General features: G+C 40.5%; 7 protein-coding genes and 1 non-coding gene across 8 annotated transcripts; 3 read left to right on the top strand and 5 right to left on the bottom strand.

Annotated features, from left to right (window-relative positions):
- Positions 1-495: 495 nt before the first annotated feature.
- Positions 496-5,463, bottom strand: LOC126794407 (probable ADP-ribosylation factor GTPase-activating protein AGD15). The gene is given in 10 exon segments (XM_050521119.1): positions 496-665; positions 812-1,316; positions 2,199-2,322; positions 2,324-2,380; positions 2,480-2,572; positions 2,700-2,752; positions 3,073-3,163; positions 3,602-3,620; positions 4,414-4,453; positions 4,551-5,463. Coding segments are annotated over 9 exon segments (759 nt in total). The 5' UTR covers positions 4,611-5,463; the 3' UTR covers positions 496-665; positions 812-1,094.
- On the bottom strand, positions 5,080-5,394 carry LOC126793803 (protein BOLA1, chloroplastic). The gene has a single exon (XM_050520429.1). The coding sequence runs from the start codon at positions 5,392-5,394 to the stop codon at positions 5,080-5,082; it is 315 nt and encodes a 104-aa protein (XP_050376386.1).
- A 43-nt stretch (positions 5,464-5,506) lies between the features above and the next one.
- On the bottom strand, positions 5,507-5,579 carry TRNAF-GAA (transfer RNA phenylalanine (anticodon GAA)). The gene has a single exon. It is a non-coding gene; the product is annotated as a tRNA-Phe (tRNA).
- Positions 5,580-5,643: 64 nt separating this feature from the next.
- On the bottom strand, positions 5,644-6,548 carry LOC126795312 (inactive protein RESTRICTED TEV MOVEMENT 2-like). Its single transcript, XM_050522149.1, has 2 exons — positions 6,387-6,548; positions 5,644-6,251 (listed from the first exon to the last, which is right to left on the bottom strand). Exons 1-2 carry the CDS (start codon positions 6,499-6,501, stop codon positions 5,719-5,721), a joined length of 648 nt encoding a protein of 215 aa, XP_050378106.1. The 5' UTR covers positions 6,502-6,548; the 3' UTR covers positions 5,644-5,718.
- A 989-nt stretch (positions 6,549-7,537) lies between these two features.
- LOC126793878 (E3 ubiquitin-protein ligase RING1) lies at positions 7,538-10,209 on the top strand. The gene is made up of 2 exons (XM_050520505.1): positions 7,538-8,692; positions 9,945-10,209. Exon 1 carries the CDS (start codon positions 7,579-7,581, stop codon positions 8,677-8,679), a length of 1,101 nt encoding a protein of 366 aa, XP_050376462.1. The 5' UTR covers positions 7,538-7,578; the 3' UTR covers positions 8,680-8,692; positions 9,945-10,209.
- Positions 10,210-11,965: 1,756 nt separating this feature from the next.
- Positions 11,966-14,449, top strand: LOC126794497 (uncharacterized). Its single transcript, XM_050521230.1, has 3 exons — positions 11,966-12,411; positions 12,537-12,655; positions 13,107-14,449. The coding sequence occupies exons 1-3, from the start codon at positions 12,286-12,288 to the stop codon at positions 13,915-13,917; spliced, it is 1,056 nt and encodes a 351-aa protein (XP_050377187.1). The 5' UTR covers positions 11,966-12,285; the 3' UTR covers positions 13,918-14,449.
- A 468-nt stretch (positions 14,450-14,917) lies between these two features.
- Positions 14,918-15,390, bottom strand: LOC126795103 (protein phosphatase 1 regulatory subunit INH3). The gene has a single exon (XM_050521924.1). It carries the CDS (start codon positions 15,312-15,314, stop codon positions 14,985-14,987), a length of 330 nt encoding a protein of 109 aa, XP_050377881.1. The 5' UTR covers positions 15,315-15,390; the 3' UTR covers positions 14,918-14,984.
- A 734-nt stretch (positions 15,391-16,124) lies between these two features.
- LOC126793273 (dolichyl-diphosphooligosaccharide--protein glycosyltransferase subunit STT3B) lies at positions 16,125-19,788 on the top strand. Its single transcript, XM_050519738.1, has 6 exons — positions 16,125-17,158; positions 17,327-17,863; positions 17,972-18,426; positions 18,630-18,752; positions 19,097-19,156; positions 19,350-19,788. Exons 1-6 carry the CDS (start codon positions 16,259-16,261, stop codon positions 19,477-19,479), a joined length of 2,205 nt encoding a protein of 734 aa, XP_050375695.1. The 5' UTR covers positions 16,125-16,258; the 3' UTR covers positions 19,480-19,788.
- The last annotated feature ends 107 nt before the right edge of the window (positions 19,789-19,895 follow it).

Raw genomic sequence — 19,895 nt, 5'->3', positions numbered from 1 at the left:
GCAAGAGACATACTGGATTGGTAGGCTAAACACTAAAGGAAGTTGTGACTTGATTTTGGGAGCACAATGGATAGTTTTGGACCGTCTTGCACTACCAATAAGTTTTTATTTAAGTTAGTGAAATTTGCACCCCCAATTTCACAATCCACAGTTCCATTCACTTTCCATTTTCGGTTATATCTAGTATATAAAGACAAAACATTTGTTATTAAAAACAAAAATTAAGTTACTAATTGTAAAATAGGGAGTGCAAATTTCAGTTCCCTTTTTTAACATGTGTTTCTAGCTGATTATACAACAATCTGAATTCGAAAACCTGTTTGTTTTACAGGAAAAGTACAGCTAACAAGGAAACAAGACTTTTTATAGAAAATAAAGAATCAGGCTATTGAAGGATTGTGACCACGACTTTAATCTTAGCCACCTGTTCTATCATAGTACTGACCTAGGAACTCTTGTAAAATTGATAATTATATATATATATATATATATATATTTTCTCCTAATAAAGAAAAGAGGTTCTCCTGCTACTATTGCAGAGAGCCTTCTGTGAGGTGATCCGTGAATATACCCTTCAACCTACTTTCTTTCAAATCCAGACTAAAAAAAACATATCTCAGCACCATGGGGAAGGATGTGTAACAATGTATTCCTTCATTGACATCCTGCATTGCAATATGAAAAGAAGAAATCCTGAGTCAAGATGACTACAAGTTAATTTGACATTAAATTTTCAATGGACTGAGAAATGAATAGTAGTTGATGAAATTTGATAGGAAGAGAGAAAAGACAAGTCGAAAAGGCAACAAACCTTAATGAAGAGCTATATGTACTGTCCAATCCCACAGTTCTTGCTGGAACAAACATTGCCCACTTCAACTACTAGTCTGACTTTACTGTCAGCAGCTGGCCAAACATTACTTCTGGGGGCTCAATTCAACAGTCCTGTCCTGCAAACAACAATTTGGATTTGAGAATATAAATCGGCACTTTCCAACGATTTAACCACATCTTTTAGTAGGCAATCAAATCAAAAGCAGCTGTCTATTGACAGAAGTATATCCAACCTCAAAAGTTCCTAAAACCAGCTTATATTATAAGACAATAAATGGAAATATCATAATGTTCTTACAATCGAAAGTTGCCCAGCGTGCAGGAGGTACAGTGGGACATTCCTGATTTGCATCATGGACATAAAGCAAATTGAAGAGATCTGTTGCACCATTGCTCTTAGTTTCTGTAACAGAATCTGTCATCTGTGCTGGCCCCTTTGGTAGAGGTGAATTTGTAAACACGTGATTCAAATCTAAAGAACCCTGCATGAACCACAGTGATCACAAATTATTAATACTTACAACAAATAGCAGCAATGCAAACACATTTGATGACGCGTGCAAAAGAGCATGAAATAGTACGATGGTTAAGTAGGTAGGCATATATCAAGAATTCCAAGAAACTCAGGTTAACTGGAATTGCGCAACAAGACATGCAGTTAAAAAGTCGGTAGGCATATATCAACTTACAGATGCAGATCCTAAGGACCAGCGCATTTTCTCCTTTTTTGAACCTTTGAATGCTGTTAGATTTTGATCCAGCAACTTTACGCAAGAGTATAAAGGTAGAGGCAAATAGATGCTCAAAATTTTATGAACTCATAAGGATCATTTGCGAAAAAGTTGCTGAAAAAAAAAAACTATATCAACCACCAAGTTGCGACAGCTCCCTCATTGATTGAAGAACGACCAGGAACCTAAGGACTCTTAAGTTGAGACAAAAAATTCCACACTTGGAAACAGACAGAGTAATAGAAGTTCGAGAGTTAATATGATCTATATGACTGTATGTATGTATTCCGGCGACGGCAGGCCGCAACGGCAGAGCGGACCACTACAACTGCACTCCCCATCTCCCGGCGATCCTGTCTGTGTCGGTCGGAGCTCCATCGGCAACCCACGGCGGCCGGAATCGCGAAATCTCCGGAATCTGCCAAGAAACTTGATTTTTGCAGATTCCGGCCGTCGTGGGTCGCCGATGGAGCTCCGGCCGGCACAGACGGGATCGCCGGACGTCCGCCGTGAAACGGCCTATATATATATATATATATATTGGAGAATGCAAGACAATTTTGTTCAGAACACCAAGTAAAAAATGTTACCAAACAATTTCACTACTTAAAAATATTAATTTGGAATAATTACCGCGCGTGGTTTTACTTCTGGAGGAGCATCTTCCGCAAGGTGTGTAGCAAGTACTGCGTCCTCAAGAGAATGCCTCAGTTTCTTAGCATTGATGGCTTCACCTTCTACCAACTTGTTGGAACTGGGCTGGTTCAGGAGCGGGCTGTTTTGCATCATTTGCAACCCACTTTTTTCCCCCATACCTGGAAGTTCCTAAACGTTCAGAACAGATGGAATGCAAAAATATCAACAAAATCTCCAAGTTCCACATGGAAGAAAAAAGTAATCTTCATCAGAATTACTTGGAACGAATAAACTTCTCAATCGCACTTCTGTCTGCATTTGGTGGCAACTCCTTTTCCCAATAGTGGTTTGCCTTTTCATTACCCAAAGATGCACAAAAACGCACAAAATGTTGGACATGCTAATCGAGATCGAATATGACAGTTACTAATCACGATAAAAAAATGTGAAGTGACAAAAGAGAGAAAGAGAGAGGGAGGCTAAATCATGCTCTTACCTTCCATAAAAGCAACCTGCTCTGGCAGCCATGTATCCAAAGTAGTAGAGCGAACCTATTTCCAAAATCATCCAGATAGTTGCATCATAACATAATGTTGATAGGTAGTGCAAGCACATGTTATTGAAAATTGTTGACGATTAATAACTGATCTTTGGACAAGTGCACCAGATTGCGTAAGCAATGCACAGCAGATGCATATAATTCTATCATCATTTATACAACTCTATAATAGCATAGCAGTATTATTCTTTTAGTGATCTAATATAGTCTCTCAAATGCTTTTTACGATGATTGATAATAAAAAATAGACAAGATAAGGTGTACTGACTTGTAACAGCCTATGAAATAAAGAAATGAGAGCTGGAGAGAAACCTTTGAAATGTGTACTCCAAGGCTGCGATGAATTCCTGAGCATTGCAAGCAAATAAATATTCCCAGGTTCACACTTGCCCATCGTGGGGCTCTGAAACAAATATATTGAACGCAGAAAATCACATTGACTGAATATATATATATATATATATATATTAAAAGAGAAAGCATCATTGTAATTGTAAATTTCATATATGAAACTACCAAGGATCCAAGATAGATGACTGAACACTCGATCTTGTAATTTGCAGATTATATGTTTTCCCAGATCAAACATTAGATGATGAAAGCAGCAAATAAAATAAGCACGAGATGGTTGTGCACACAAGTGCACAACACGGAAGAGACGAAGGGAAAAAAAATCTCTCTCTTGGGTTTAAGTGTTTAACTTGGCATGAAGAAAATGAATTGTTCATCATATCATCAGATTTTAGCTTAAGAGGTAAGATGGGACCATTGGAAGTGATATTTATTGAATTAAGAAGCGTGCAGTAGTGACAATATAAAAGATGGGATCTGAAATGTTTACTTGCTCCGACAATCAGCACCTACATAGCACGGAAGCTTGGTTGGATGATCGATTCCCGCTTCGGAAGTGGAAGCGGGAGCGGAAGCGCGGGGAAGCGCGACGGAAGCGTGATTCCAAAAAAGGTGGGTTTGGAAGCGCGGCGGAAGCGTTGGCTTCCAAATTGGAAGCGCGGCGGAAGCGTTGACTTCCAAATTGGAAGGGTGATTCCTTCTCTACCTCTATTTCACCAATCAATGTCTTGAGACTCTTCTTGTCGTCTCATCTTCTTATTTATTTCGTTAAGCGGTTAAAGATGAATAACATCAATCAATCTAATATGTGTTAGAAATATGGGAAAGAGATATCAAGAAAATCTAGATGAGAGAGAGATATATAAAGAAGACAGAGAGTTGTGGAAAGATATGAAAAAAATCCATATGAGAGAGAGAGAGAGACAGAGGGAAGACGAACATTTTTTTTTATCAATTTCATCTAGTGATGTCTCTTTGACTTGCACGTGCCCAACACCTTCACACTATGTTGTACATTCTTTTGTTTGAATTTTGAAATGAAGCTTTAATAATGTTATAATTAAAGATAATCATGGATTAGAAAATAAGTCATTAATAGTGATTTAATTATTTTAATACTAGATAAAATAATTAAAATATAAAATATAAAAATATAATATATATATATATATATATATATATTATTCCGACGCTTCCAAAACGCACCCGCTTCCTTAATTTTTGGAAAAAAAACGCTTCCGCGTTTCCAAACGCTTCGCTTCCACGTACCCGCACCCGATTCCATGCAGCCTAGATCAGCACATTCCCGGTTTTCTGGCAGCTTAAGAAGACCTTCTAAAATCTGGAAAAGTGGACATACAAGTAGAGAATAATTTGTTATAGGAGTTGAATGTTGCAATCGAAATAGAAACAGAAGAAAAAGAAAGAAGAGAGCAAACCTTGGTGTGCTTGGCATTGAGCTCCTTGGTAACAGAGGCCTTGTTCATTGTCAATGACATAATTATGTGTGCCTCCCTCTCTTCCTGCTTTGGTTGATTTGTTATCTTGAAGTAGAAGTCATACAACACCAGAGAGGCGATGATACAACAAGGCCTTGGCTTGAACAGAGAGAGTGAGTTAATTCCAGCACTCTCTGCGTCTCTGTCTGTCTGAAACGAAAATAGAGGCTCCACTAATTCCCAGGGAAAGGCACGGTTGGTATTCCACAAAAATCTGTCTCTGCAATTGCCATTATCCAATTGGACTACTATTTGAGGCTGCTTTTGACCACCTCTAATTCTCTCATCTCATTCTCTCCCTCCATTAACATCATGATGAATTATAAGTAAAGCGCATGAATGAATTCAACACGATATGTTATTATATTACGTCTCAAATTGAAGAATACACAAATGTATATATTATCAGCATCAAAAATAATCTCAAAGAGAAACAGAATAATAATAATAATAATACGAAGGAAAAGTGTCACTTTTCATGGGGAGTCTTGGCGACAATGGAGAGGGCGTGAAGACCGGAGTTGAGCTCGTCGGCCAAGGCATCGTAGACCATGCGGTGTCGTTTAACGAGGGTCTGCTCCTCGAATTTAGGAGAGACGATCTTGAGGTTGAAATGAGTCTCGCCGGCGTTGTTGTTATTCCTCATGGCGGCGTGTCCGGCGTGCTGATGTGACACGTCTTCTATCTCCAGAGCGCTGGCTTCAAGCGCCGTCTGCAGCTTCTGTCTCATTCGGCTCGCCCGATTCAGCTGCTGCAAAACCGTCGCACCTCCTCTTGAACCCATCTCTCGATTCTCTTCTCTTTACTTCTTCCAGCTGCGACTTCCCTCACTCCCCGTATAATTAACAAAACAAAAACAAAAAACCATCACGAACATATAAAAGGAATCACACAAATGCGGTGAAGGTGGATCGAACACCTGACCTTCAGTTCTTCAGTCTGACGCTCTCCCAACTGAGCTATCCCCGCTTATTGATTAGCATTGCTAGTTAAGTCATTATTATAGTAAAGAAAGATAGACATGGATGAATTATAACCGGTTACAAATTACAAGTTACTGTTTATTACAAGCTGGATAGTGTTACAGAATAGGGTACGTGATAGAGATCTAGTCTATCTGCTCCAAGCCATATGAGTGATGGCCGTGTTTGTATCTGATGAATGCCCCGAAACCAAAAGCGACCACCACTGCAACCACTAGCACAAGTTTCACTGCAATCTGTTTCCTGGAAGCTAAATTCCTTTGCCCGAACTTGCATTGGCTTCCTGGCTTGACCTCTTCATTCAGCAATGCAGCTTTTTCATCGCTGGTTGGTTTGCCGTCCTGATTTTGTTTAATGAGTTTAGCCACCGATTCATCATTATTTGTTTGATTATCAACGTGACTGGGGAGCTGTTGTTTCTGATCATCATGTGGAGATTGGGGTTGAGGTGGTGGCGCAACTTTGGGAGGCATTGTTACTGTAAGAATTCCATCAGCAAACTTTGCAGCAACTCTATTTGCGTCGCAGTTGTTTGGAAGCTTGATTTCTTTGTGGAAACGGCTCCATTTAGATTTAGTTTGATCCAGTGGACGTTCTCCATGGATTGTAAGCATTCCCGTGTGAGTGGTACGGACACTCAGGTGTTCCTTTCCGAAACCTGATCATCCATGCATCATCAAGCACAGTAATATCGATATCGTTTGCTTAATTATATACGTAAGACGAGACAAAAATGAACTCGATCGATCGACCAGGATATACATGGATAAATTATATTTGCATATATGCATACCTTGAAGATGGACCTCAACCACATTGTCGCGGTTATGCCATTTGCAGAGGGGTTCAAAGTCCTCGTAAGTACGCTTGGCCTGATGATGAGCTCCAGCTGCCTTGATTTGCTCCATGGAACTAATTATTGAACTCTTAATTAGTAAGTACGTACTGGAGATGAACAGGGAAGGAAATATTGATTTGATGAAGAATGTTAATTAAACATGTCTATTTATAGCAATGCCAAATGGCATATATGAACATGCAAGCTAGCTAGCTAGGTATGTCCCGGAACCATTCCTTTTCATTTCCCTTGGGTTTAATTCTCCGTTTACTTGTATCATGTACTCCAGCATTGCTTTCTTCTCGTATATCTCTTGCAGGTGAAGCAAGTAAGAAATAGGCTGAGGGTCTTCCTTGATTGATCATAATAATGTTCACATGCCAAGCGTAGTAGGGGTCTTCCTAGCATGCAATAAGGACTCCAATTTGGGTCCATATTAAACTTTGAGTATAATTTATTACCATATACACATAATTTTATATTATTTATATAAATATTTAAACAATTATTATTATTAGACTTAAATATTTGACATTTTAAATTAAAATTTCTTCATTATTTCATTATTTTAACTATAATATATCACAAATATTATTAAAGTAGTAAATAAAATGTTATTATTTTGACATATGTAACGTTTAAGAAATAAGATTATGAAATATGTTGCAATATTTTATTTATTTCACTATTCTAAATAGTTATATAAAATAAATATTTAAATTACATAATATTTTGTATTTAAATTATATTTTAGTAATGAGCAGAAACGGGGCGGTCCGGCCTCACATAACCTTGAGTCATAGACCGTACCGCCGGACTTAATTTTTTTTGGCCCGCTACGTTTGCCACACCTCTCAGTGTAGATATGTGACAAAAAAAAATTGAGCATTTGAGCTCTTCAGCCACCGATTGGGTTGATATTCCGATTTGAGGCATTATGTAAGGAAGGGAGGCCCACTCCATAATAGAATTTGTATAGTTAGGGACTTGGGACTCATTGTCCGGGGATAGTCAATTGTTATAGTCTCGTATTCCATATTACCATTCGTTTTCAACTCCTCTCTCTCTCTTCTCTCCTCAAGTCTTCTTCGTTTCGTCCTCCATTTTAATCGCCCCTCTTTCCATCCTCTAACCCACCTAAAACGACATGTCGTCCTCGGGCGGTAACTCCGGCACCGCTCCTCCTCAGCTTTACTTTTGCCACCAGTGCGACCGCACCGTCAACCTCACCCCTTCCCCCACCTCCGATCTCAGTTGCCCCATCTGCAATGGCGGCTTCCTCGAAGAGATGGAAACCCCTAACCCTAACCCTACCCCCAATCCTTTCTTCTCCTTCGCCTCCGACGCCCACGCCACTCCCTTCCCCTCCTTTCTCTTCGGCGGCCCACCCGGCCCCGCCGCCGCTCCCGGTAATCTCGTCGATGAACTCTCCGCCCTCCTCGGCGGTGGCGCCGCTCCCCGCTCCTCTTCGCCCTTTCAGGACCCCGACGCCTTCGACCCCTTTGTGTTCCTGCAGAACTATTTGCAAACCCTAAGGGCCAATGGTGCCAATGTTCAGTTCGTGATTGATAGCAGCGGCGCCGGCGGAGGAGGAGGAGGAGGAGGAGGGGATCCTTCCGGCTTCCGTGTTCCCACAAATATCAATTTCGGCGATTACTTCTTCGGCCCCGGGCTGGAGCAACTCATCCAGCAACTGGCTGAGAATGATCCTAACCGCTACGGCACCCCACCGGCTTCCAAGTCCGCCGTGGGGGCCTTGCCAGTTGTCAAAATCACAAAGGAGCTGTTGGAGTCTGATTCGTCGCAGTGCGCAGTGTGTAAGGACTCGTTTGAGCTTGACGAGGAGGCCAAGCAGATGCCCTGCAAGCACATTTACCACTCCGACTGTATTCTTCCCTGGTTGGAGTTGCATAATTCATGCCCTGTCTGTCGTCACGAGTTGCCAACCGATGACACTGACTATGAGCAGAGGGTCCGTGGCGCTGGGGATGCAGCCAATCCAAATACTACTCAATCTGCTGCTGCTGCTGCCGGTGGTAGTAGGGGGCCAGCTGTTGACATTCAGAGCCAGGCACCACGTACTGTTGAGCGCAGGTTCACCATCTCCTTGCCTCGCCTTTTCAGGGTGTTTGGTGGCGCGCCCGAGGCTGGCAATACTGGGAGCGGAAGCGGAAGTGGAAACAATGACGGGCCTAATTCAGGGAATAGGGGAAGTCAATCAGAGCCTAGACAAGAGGGTCTTGATTGATTGAGGACAATTGGTATTGCATCTCTTCCATTTTAATTCATTGCCTTTCTTAGTGAAATGTGTTCTTTGGGGTTTGTTTTGACAAGAGTTCAGTTAGTTTTTTAGAGCAATCTTGCAGACAAGAGATTGTTGTTGATGTTATCTTTGATTTGAATGGACCAAGAATGATAAATATACTTGAGTGTCAAACTAGAACTTTAAATAGCAATGCTACTATAGCGACATTGTCTTGGCTGAGTTATCTTGTATCTTCCGAATGCACAAACAATGACATGTATTGTTGTAATGATAGGAATCTTTTGGATGATAGATTTAGGTGAAAACAAACTAGGTGTATAGGTTGCTTTGTAATCAGGAAAAGGTTAATAAAAACGTGGACTTTACATCAGCCATCATAGTTATATGAAACCGTAGTATATAATACATTCAGGAGAAGTATAGAAATTTACATTTTTTTCAAGGAATAAGGATACGTGTCCAATCATCCAATGATACAAATCATATCATTATGTCTTGATGAAAACACACAGAATGCCTCTTTTGATACACAATAATGTACGTGTAATATTGGCTCTTCTATATGAATATGAACAATGTTCCCTTCAGGTTTGAGAATAGTTTTGTCAGTGTAATATCATTCTGAAAAAGTGGAGAGATGTCATGCAGTTATATTGGTAGGTATGTAGGTATGCAACTTTAAACTTCTATTAGTTCTATATAAGAAACAGGAGGACTACTTTTCCCTAGAGATTTGGTAATGAGGTTTGCAATATTTAGGGGTGTCTCCATTGTATGCTGTGTGCTCCTATAACATACATTTGGCGACAGCCTCTATTGTTAGTTTTTTGTATATGATTTATCTTTTCTTCTTGCATTTAGACTTCTCTTATTTGATCTTAAGCCAGTCAAAAAGGAGCTATTGTTGTTAAAATCTTCATAATTGCATTAGTGTAAAGTTCTATTCTAAATTTTCTTGCTGTCAAAGCACTGTACTTGAATTTCTATGCTGATCAGGTCCTTGTCTGGTGTTCCTTTGAGTTGGCCTAAACCCTAAATTCTAAATTTTCTTGCTGTCAAAGTACAGTACTTCATATCCCATATTAATGGTCACATAGGATTATGCAAAGTCCAGTACCTTGCCCGTCTTTATTCTCTTTCATCATCAAAATGTTATGTTTATTTTGGCCCCTTGTTTGTGTGGTTTGTATTATTTGTTGATGAGTTGTAAAAATATTCAACTGAAATGTATCTTTCTCTTTCGGCAGGTATGAGTAGCGGTTTAAATCTGCAACCAAAATATCGAACAAAGAAAGATCTTGCATATTAACAGTTAGTAACAGTTGCACTTTTTTTTTTAATTTTATATTTCAATGTGATGATAGGTAAAGTGTTCACCTTTTATTTTGTCACAGATTCAAAATTTTAGTCGAATTTTATGTGCATTATCGGCGTTCTACTTCTGTAAAAAGAATTATTTGGGGGAACACCTTAATTTTGAGATGTCTGTAATACATGGTCTTGTTGCTACAATTTCGTGAAAGTTTTTTTTTTTCATGGCTTATTTACATTCTTCTTTTCAATATTATATTCCTTGCACGTCCTTCTTTAAAGGAGCCATTGCAGTAGTTCTTGTGCTATTAGTGGGTTTGGATGTCTTGGAATGAAGCTCCTCTCGTCATTTGTCTATCATGGAATTAAGCTAGTTGGCCAAGAATTGGAAGTTGAATTCATCTTTCTTGATTCGATGATGATCTAGGATGCTAGGAGTGGTATTAATTTTTCTAGAATATGGGTAGTATCACCCTAGGAGGGGCATGCTCCTGGCCTCCTGCCTTGATTTTTGGGTGGTTTTTGGAGATAACTCGTTACTCTGGATGCGCTTTGTTATTACACTGCATAAGTCTCAGGGAAGTATGGAATACAACGTCAACCTGGCCTTATGGTGTTTGGCTCATTGTTATGAGTCGCAAACTAAACAAATGTATGTGTTGTTCTGTGTATCTACCTTCTTGTAAGTTGCAAATCTCCCAAGTTTCTGGTGTATGCTTGAGTGACAAGGTATGAACTTAAAAAGATAAGCGCAAATCCGAGTTGAAATTGTACTTTTTGGGGTTGTGAGTTGGGATTCCCCAGTTATATACGTAGGGTGATTTTTCAATGAGTACTATAATGTTAATGACTAATTGAGGACTTTCTAAGTTATTGTTAATAAGACCTTTTTTTTTGTCACATTTGTTCATCTCAACCGTTAAGATTTTAGGTATGTAATAGTAGATTAGATATGTAAATTTTTAGCCAATTTAGTGATCGTTAAAATATCAAAATAAATCAAATTAATGAACGAATTAAAACTGTCAAACATGAACCGTTCAAGTTTATGATGGGTAAATCACATATAAAAATATCTTAATAATTGTTAAATTTAATGAAATTTTGTAGAGATTATATTTAAAAATTAAACAGTATGAATTTAGTTTTAAAAGCAGTTTTCGAAAAGATGGGTGTGTAGGTCGCTAAACATTATCCCTCCCTATAAGGAAAACTTATACCACCCCACAATGCATTTGAGGATGAGTTGTCATCCAGACGCGATGTTATTGAACTTGGTCTTCACTTGGTGGCAAAAAAGAACTAGCTTTGACCCTAAACGGGATGACTTGTAGGGGACTGGCCGTGAACATCTCTTGGAGCAATGAGCTCGTGTCATCCACCCATGTTGGCATCTTTGCCGCTTGCATGTGCGCCAGTAATGGGATATGCAAATCTACTTGGAAAATCCTCCATGTCAATCTATTGTTGCTCGACCATCACTTCTGCCTCTGAAGAAACTTAAAACTAGGATTTGAGGAATTCTCAACAACTAGGGGTGTCGCGCTCCTTAGAAATCAACGTTATACGCTATTGCACACGCATGAAGCTCATATTTGGTCATGACTTTATCAGAGTTAGCATTCAAGATGTGGATATAATGATGGGAAACAAAGCCACAAATTCGTTATTTGTATCAAAGTTCCAATTAGTCGTAATATTCTCGAAATAAAGTATGCATAAAATGAGAGAAAATAGGGAAAAATGGAAGTGGGTCCTTGAGCGGGGAGAGTCGTCGGATAGATTGAGATGGAGCGCTGAGAAGGGTGTTATGTGTCGGTAGGAGAATTTGTTTCTCCTCCGCTGGACTCGACTTGTCTGCTCCTCTGTGTCATTCCGTGTCAGTGTCTTTTTAATATTCATCATTTTCATGTTCAACTCCCACCAGTTCTTTTGCTTGTTTGCAGTTTGCTACAAAAAAATATATATATAAAAACCTAAAAATCAAAATCAAATCTGAGAGAGAGAGAGAGAGAGAGGATGCAAGTGCTTCTTCTCCTTCCCCACCCCGCCCCAAGCATTTGACTTTCTTGTGGACTCGATTTTTCTGTTTACTTTAATACTTGCATTTCTGTATCGATCTGTTTTTGTGTTTCTGTCTTGTTCGGGGAGAAGCAAAACTCAGAGAGAGAGAGAGAGATTGCTCTTCAGGCCCAGGCATCAGCATCAGCATCAGCAATCTCTATTTCATGATTTAAGGTCCCAAATACTGAGATCGGACTAGAAGGAAACGGTAAAATGTCGCCGTCGAATACGAGGTCGGTGGCGGCGGGCAATGGAGGAGGAGGAGGAAAGAATTACATAGAGCACCAAGTGTCCAAGATGGACACTCTCGCCGGCGTTGCTATCAAATACGGCGTTGAGGTAATGTTGCTACTCTGCTCTCTTACCGCCTGCCAGTATTGTTTGATTTCATGTTCTTGTTTGTTGGATTGTTCTACTAATTTGCAATGTCAATTTAATGGTTTTGTGAATTGGTTATGAATCAGGTTTCGGACATTAAAAGGATGAATGGGTTCGCTACAGATCTTCAAATGTTTGCTTTGAAGACCTTGAAAATACCTTTACCAGGAAGACACTCACCGTCTACCACTTGTGTCTCCCCACAGTAATCTTCTCTCTTTTCTCAATCTTCTATTTGTTCCCGAATTTAACGTGTGCTCAGTGTTGGTATTTCTTCTCACTAGTTTTGGCTGCTACTCATTTGAATCATACGTGGTTTTTACATGGTTACTATATCTAGCATTATACCATTTATGTCAGCCTATGGATCATGCTAGCTTATTTGCTATTAATTGATGTATGCCTCCCTCCGCTGTTTGTTTTGTACTCCTGTTATGTCTCTTTGTTGATTATCCCAATTCTAAAGCCTGGTACTTTGAGATTAGGGTTTCTATATCAGGCTATTGTCCTCAACTAGGAGTTACACAAAGATGTGCCTTTTTCTGTGACATTTTGCACTTCTTCAGGTCCAAGTTTAAATGTGATACTTCTTGTCTGTATGCTATCTATATACACTAGATGTTGAAGCTTATATATATATGTGTGTCTTATTGCAGAGAAAACAACACTGATAAGTCATCCTCAGCACTTAGCCAGTCTAATATGCCACCACCATTCCGCTTTGTAGGTTCAAGAGCTCCTAAAAATAAGGAGGTCACGACAGCAATGAGCACTCTGCAGAAGTACTATGGGCTAAAATCTTCTAATCGGAGGGGCTCAACTGAAGGCATGGAGATGGCGGTTTACAGAAGTAGAAGTTCTGAAGACTTTGATGATGGGTTGTTGTCAAAGTCCTCACCATTTTCTGATTCTCAAAGTCACCATAGCATGACGAGACGTTTTTCTGTTGGTTATTTGGCTGAGAATGGTGCAATGGCTGATTATATGCAGCTTGCAGACTCCATGGATGGAGAGGGTGATAAATCTGATGATAAATCTGTCCGAAGGCGTCAGAAGGCTGAAGTTGAAAATGGGAATGTCACACCAGAGAGGATGTTAAAAGGGGAAACCAGTGGTGGGAGCCATGGTTTCTCTGCCTCAACAGGAAAGGGTTTAGCCATGAGGCCAAAATCAGCAAGCCGAGCAGTGCTACAATCTGAGTTAGATTCAGGATGGTCGAACTCTATCCCAGTGGGACTGGGAGAGTCTATCATGACCACTGATGAAGCGACTGCTGTTCGTAAATCATCAAGCACACCAAGCTTGAAAGAGGAGGAAAATAACAGTACAACATCAGTTTGGCCAACTTCAAGGTGGAGCCTGAAAACAGACTTGCAAGCTCTTTCAAATGCAGCATCTATTACCAGACCAATCTTTGATGGCTTACCTAAACCAATAACTGGCCGCTGGAAAACTGCCCTTGATTAGAGAATTTCATCTAAACTTTCATATAGTCATATTGCTTCTTTACTTAGAGTAAGGTTCAATGGCGTTGGGCTGAAATTTCTCGGCTGCACATTTGGTGATGGTTATACTTCATATGTATAGCTGCAGTTGGATTCAAAAAGGAGAAACAGCTGAGAGATTATAATAGAAGCAGAATTATACGGCAATAAGATTCTTGTTTCCAACTATTGGGTTAATTGTGGTATACAACTCTGAAACTGTACCTGCAACAGCTTAAGAAAAGCTGTGGAGCAGATAAGTAGCGGGATTATTTATTTTATATACTATTTTTTGTAATCAGTTATATGTTCCTTGTATCGAAAAGAGGAATCCCCAATTGACTGGGAGTTAAAAAAAATTTAGGCTGGTTGTCTGATCATATCTGTTATATGCTTGGAAGAAGAAAGGTGATGCTGTGCATTACAGTAACATTGTATCTTCTTTGCTTATTGTCAATGTAGATTGATTTTTTATTTATGATACAATAGTCCTAAGGTGATTCTTTCTTCCTCTATCATATGATGATGAAAGGCCAGGGGAACATACTGTTTATTTTCAGCATTTTGTATCATGGAAGTGTTGTTTGGTTGCATGGTTCTTCTATGTCAGATCAGGCTTGGCAGGCAAAATGGATAAATGGATTGGCTACTGCCTTGTTGTGTGATACAAGCAGGGTGTCTGCAATGCCAAACTGTTGAAACTTTCAAGATTATTGTTTGAATCTCAAGATTATTGTTGATTCAAAAGGCATCGCATCAATTGCGTTTTGATTGATTGAGCTGAGATCTGGGTAACATTAGGCATTTTGTCTTTGGAACGACGCATGTGGATAGCATTAACAATTTTCAACAAGGAAAACGATGATGAATCTGATCTAACCGCATGTATTTGGGATAAAACTGCAATGTTGAATTGATATTAGAACATGAACAATATTCTTCAACCCAGAAGAGCAGGTAAAGAAAAACACAAACACCACATCAACTGCAAAAGGGTATTACAATCACATATCCAGAAGCGAAAGCACGATCAGATCCGAACAAGTATAGTCAGACAGTGGTGTGATTTTGATTATGAGAAGATGAAGGGTGATCGTGGTGGTGGTGGTGGTCGTCCTCATCATCGGTATCGTCTTCGTCAAAGGGCTTATCCTTGTGGAATATGCAGCACTTCTTGGAGCTCTTCTTCTGCATAAACTCGTTGTCCACAGTTCCCTCCTTCCAGGTGACTTGCTTCTTCTTCCTATTCAGCCGCAGAACCAACGGCGAAGATGTCGACCCAGACGACGACGACGACGCCGACGCCTCCCGATTCTCAAGGGTGATGGTGGTCGTCACGCTCGTGCTCGCTGCCGGAGGAGCTCTGCCTCTGCCGCTCATGCCTTTCTTTTTCTTCTTCCCTGTTGTTTATTTTTGGGTCAGGTTGGACCGGGGGTTTTGATCGCTGACGCTCTCTCTCTCGCCCCTTTTATTTCATCCACAGCTCCCTTTGACGCTTTGACCCCTCCCCTCTAACCACTAAATCAAATTTCTTGACCTTTTTTTTATCTCGACTTTGTTCTCTTATTTTCATGTCACATTTTCATTTCCATCTTAATGGTAAGAAGATCATCTATCTTATTCCTAACTCCCGTCTAGTATTTTTATTAGATCTATATTATATAGTCTATGAATAAACTAAACTATTCCCTTTTAACTTGCGAGATAGATTTCATTTACCAAACTCACTTGGGATGGGATTATGTGAGGGAATGATTGTGTGTTTACAGGCAAAGTAGTCATGTGTTTATTAACAGGCATGAAAAAATATGTGAGTTTCACAAATTCCTGAATAAACCCTAACTTAATAACCAATGGGAGAGTTTAGGGATTGATACCGATTCATTCATTCATCATTCCAGCCGTCTCCAATTCATGTCATCTCTAACTCTGGTTGTCTTTGATCCATGAATTTTTCACTTTTAAGCAAGTAAACGTGACATGAAATGATATCCAAGTACCAAAGATTTTCCTCAAAAAGAGAAGAGAAGAAGAAACGGAAAGGTGAGAAATAGAGCAGGCCACCGTTCCAATTGAAAATTGAATGGTGAAAGCCCAAAGATGGCCCATATCAGGGACTGGAGACTAGTCTCACACTACTACGGGACCTAACTACTACTCTTGCTGAGACGCAGACTGTGAGCCGGTGAGTCTCGGGCAGATCCCATTTCACAGACAGTGTGCTATCAACTATCGAGTGTGCTATCGTCTCTCCCTGCATTTTTGTATCCCAAATGCGAGATTAAACCCCCCGAATTCCAAATTCAATTCCTAGAGGTGTCACAATGGTCGGGAAACCCATCTCGGAGCACGTCAACGGTACGAAAAAGCCGTCGTCAGATCTCCTCAGCAACGTCTCACTCAAAAGCCTGAAACTGAAAACGAAGCAACAGGAGCTGCTGATCCGAGTGTCCATCCTCTGCTTAGTCTATGTCCTGGCCTTCATCACTCGCCTCTTCAGCGTGCTTCGCTATGAGTCCATGATCCACGAGTTCGATCCCTATTTCAACTACCGTACGACCCTCTACTTGACTGACAAGGGCTTCTACGAATTCTGGAACTGGTTCGATTCCGAGAGCTGGTACCCTCTGGGTCGCATCATCGGCGGCACTCTCTACCCTGGCCTCATGGTCACCGCCGCCCTCATCTACTGGGCTCTCCGCTTCCTCCGTTTCGCCGTCCACATTCGTGAAGTCTGCGTTCTCACTGCCCCTTTTTTCGCCTCCAACACCACCATCGTCGCTTATTTCTTCGGCAAAGAGATTTGGGACACCGGCGCCGGCCTCGTTGCTGCCGCATTGATTGCCATTTGCCCCGGTTACATTTCCAGATCGGTGGCCGGCTCCTATGACAATGAGGGCGTGGCCATTTTCGCCTTGCTGCTGACGTTTTACTTGTTTGTTAAGGCTGTCAACACGGGCTCTCTTGCTTGGTCCTTGGCCTCCGCATTCGGCTACTTCTACATGGTTTCGGCTTGGGGAGGTTATGTGTTCATCATCAACTTGGTTCCTCTTTACGTTTTGGTGCTCCTGATTACCGGGAGGTACTCGATGAGGCTCTATGTGGCTTATAACTGCATGTATATTGTGGGGATGCTGCTGGCTATGCAAATTCGGTTTGTTGGATTTCAGCACGTGCAGTCTGGGGAGCATATGGGTGCCATGGGTGTTTTCTTCTTGATGCAGGTTTGCAGCGCTTTGTTTTCTGATTGCACTGTTGTTTCGAAATGATTTCATTTGCTTTTTATGGATGCGCTATAAGTACCACTGTTTACCTTCGTTTTTATAAGATAGAATTGCTACTAGATGATTGTTATGTGAAGACATGAACTGATCGATTCCTGGTGTTGATAGGTGTTTTATTTCCTGGATTGGGTTAAGCACTTGCTAAGTGACACAAAGATGTTCCAAGCCTTTCTAAGGATCACTGTGACCTGCGCAGTAGGTGTTGGTGCGGTTGCTCTGGGAGTTGGCACTGCATCTGGGTATATCTCCCCGTGGACAGGCCGGTTTTATTCTTTGCTCGATCCAACATACGCAAAGGATCACATTCCAATTATTGCATCTGTCTCTGAGCATCAGCCGACGGCGTGGTCATCTTTTATGTTTGATTTCCATATCTTACTCTTCCTTTTCCCTGCCGGTCTCTACTTTTGCTTCAAGCGATTGTCTGATGCCACGATATTTATAGTTATGTATGGTCTTACTAGCATGTATTTCGCTGGTGTCATGGTTCGGTTAATTCTTGTGGCCACACCTGCTGTTTGTCTTATTAGTGCCATTGCTGTGTCTGCAACTATAAAGAATTTGACACAGTTGGTCAGGGCCAAGGACAAGGTTCCCCAGACTGGTTCTACCAAAGGAGCCAGTAGCTCAAAGGGTTCTTCTAAGGTGAGATCTCCGTTGATGTGATGCATGCATTCATATGAAATTTTCATCTCTTGCGCACTGGTTGATAGAAGCTGACCGTAATTTTTCTCACAATTCTCTTGTAAACAGGGTTCAATTGATCAATCTCAACCTTTTCAAAAAAATGGTGCTCTTGCTTTACTTTTCGGTGCATTTTACTTGCTTAGCAAGTATGCAACCCATTGTACTTGGGTCACATCTGAGGCATACTCGTCTCCATCAATTGTCCTGGCTGCAAGGGGTGCTCATGGGAACAGGGTCATTTTTGATGATTATCGTGAGGCATACTTTTGGCTTCGTCAGAATACTCCTCCGGATGCTAAAGTGATGTCATGGTGGGATTATGGCTACCAAATCACTGCAATGGGAAACAGAACTGTTATTGTTGACAATAACACCTGGAACAATACACACATTGCTACTGTTGGGCGTGCAATGTCGTCTTATGAAGATGAGGCATATGATATAATGAAATCACTAGATGTGGATTATGTTCTAGTTGTGTTTGGTGGTGTTACCGGTTATTCTTCTGATGACATTAACAAGTAAGTTTGTTTGAAAATTTGAAGTATCTGTCTCTCCGATAGTACTTTTAAAAGCGTCTACTTATTATGCTCGTATCATTTGTGATATCCTATCAATCATTGTGTGACATCTCCGGAGCCTTGTTGTTTGATTTAATCAATAATTGAGATCCATATCTGTTGTTATTTCGTTTTCATTTTGAGTTATGATTTTTGTTTGCTAGATTTCTGTGGATGGTGAGAATCGGGGGTGGAGTATTTCCTGTGATTAAGGAACCCGATTACCTTGTTAATGGAGAGTATCGTGTTGACAAAGGTGCAGCTCCAAAGATGTTGAACTGTCTCATGTAAGTGTCATATGGCAGCCAAGATGTATTACATTTGTTTTGTGTGCGTGCATAACAGTTTCTTAACACAGCTAATTTCTTTTGTTCGTAAGTGGGACTTCTCTACTTGGACTTTATTTTTAGGCCTAATGATTTATTTAAGTGTTCATATATAGAGTAATAGTAGATAGATTCTCATATCTACCAGAGGTACTGGCTGATATGGGAGGTGCAGTGCCGTCTCATTAATATCTCTGTAATATCGCATTCATGATGGTGAAATGTTAATATTGATTGTTTCCATACTTTGTAGGAATCGATATCATGTACAAGAATGATTTATTTTACAATTTGTTGGTGATTAGGTACAAGCTGTCATATTACAGATTTGGAGAGCTGACTACAGAGTATGGCAAACCTCCGGGGTAAGTCCCATTGTTCATGTGGCTTGAATCTTCACAGGCACATGCACACACAATTATAGACAATCACACAGTTTTACACATGTGGTTCAGTTACTAACACATCCAGGTGTGAAGGTAAAATGTCTCGATGTTCTTGGGAGGAGTTTATTTTCTGGTTACTGATTATGGTCTGTCTTGTGGGTGAAAATGACAGGTATGATCGTGCAAGGGGGGTCGAGATTGGAAATAAGGACATCAAACTCGAATACTTGGAAGAGGCATTTACAACATCCAATTGGATTGTTCGTATTTACAAGGTCAAGCCGCCTAATAATAGGTGGTAGAAGGTGCCCTGCCGGATGGGGACAGTGAGCGGGACAGTAATGCTAGAAGATGGAGGATGAGAGCATGAGACTTAGAATATAGTTATAGTTTAGAGTAGTGAAGCGAAACGTAATTTTCGTTAGAGTTGGTTTGTAGCACTCTCAAGCCCAAGGCTCTTACTTCCTGATTGGAACCCCTATTTCGACTAGCATCTTTTTGCCTCACTGAATTACAACAGGTTTTTTTTTTTCATTGTATCGCTGAGACATGAAGATTGTTTAAGAGTAACATTTCAGCAATTTAAATTTCGTTGTATGTTTGTAATGCCATTATCATTTTTACTGCTTCAGTCAAAAGTGATCTAGCGTTCGGGCAAATTCAAAAAGCCTTTGGATTTAGCCACACACAAGCTGACGAAAAAAGAGAAAAAATAAAT

This window comes from Argentina anserina, chromosome 5 (genome assembly GCF_933775445.1).
Source record: "Argentina anserina chromosome 5, drPotAnse1.1, whole genome shotgun sequence".
Classification (NCBI taxonomy): domain Eukaryota; kingdom Viridiplantae; phylum Streptophyta; class Magnoliopsida; order Rosales; family Rosaceae; genus Argentina; species Argentina anserina.
Note: the sequence above shows the minus strand (reverse complement) of the source record. Positions and strands in the feature narration are given on the sequence as shown.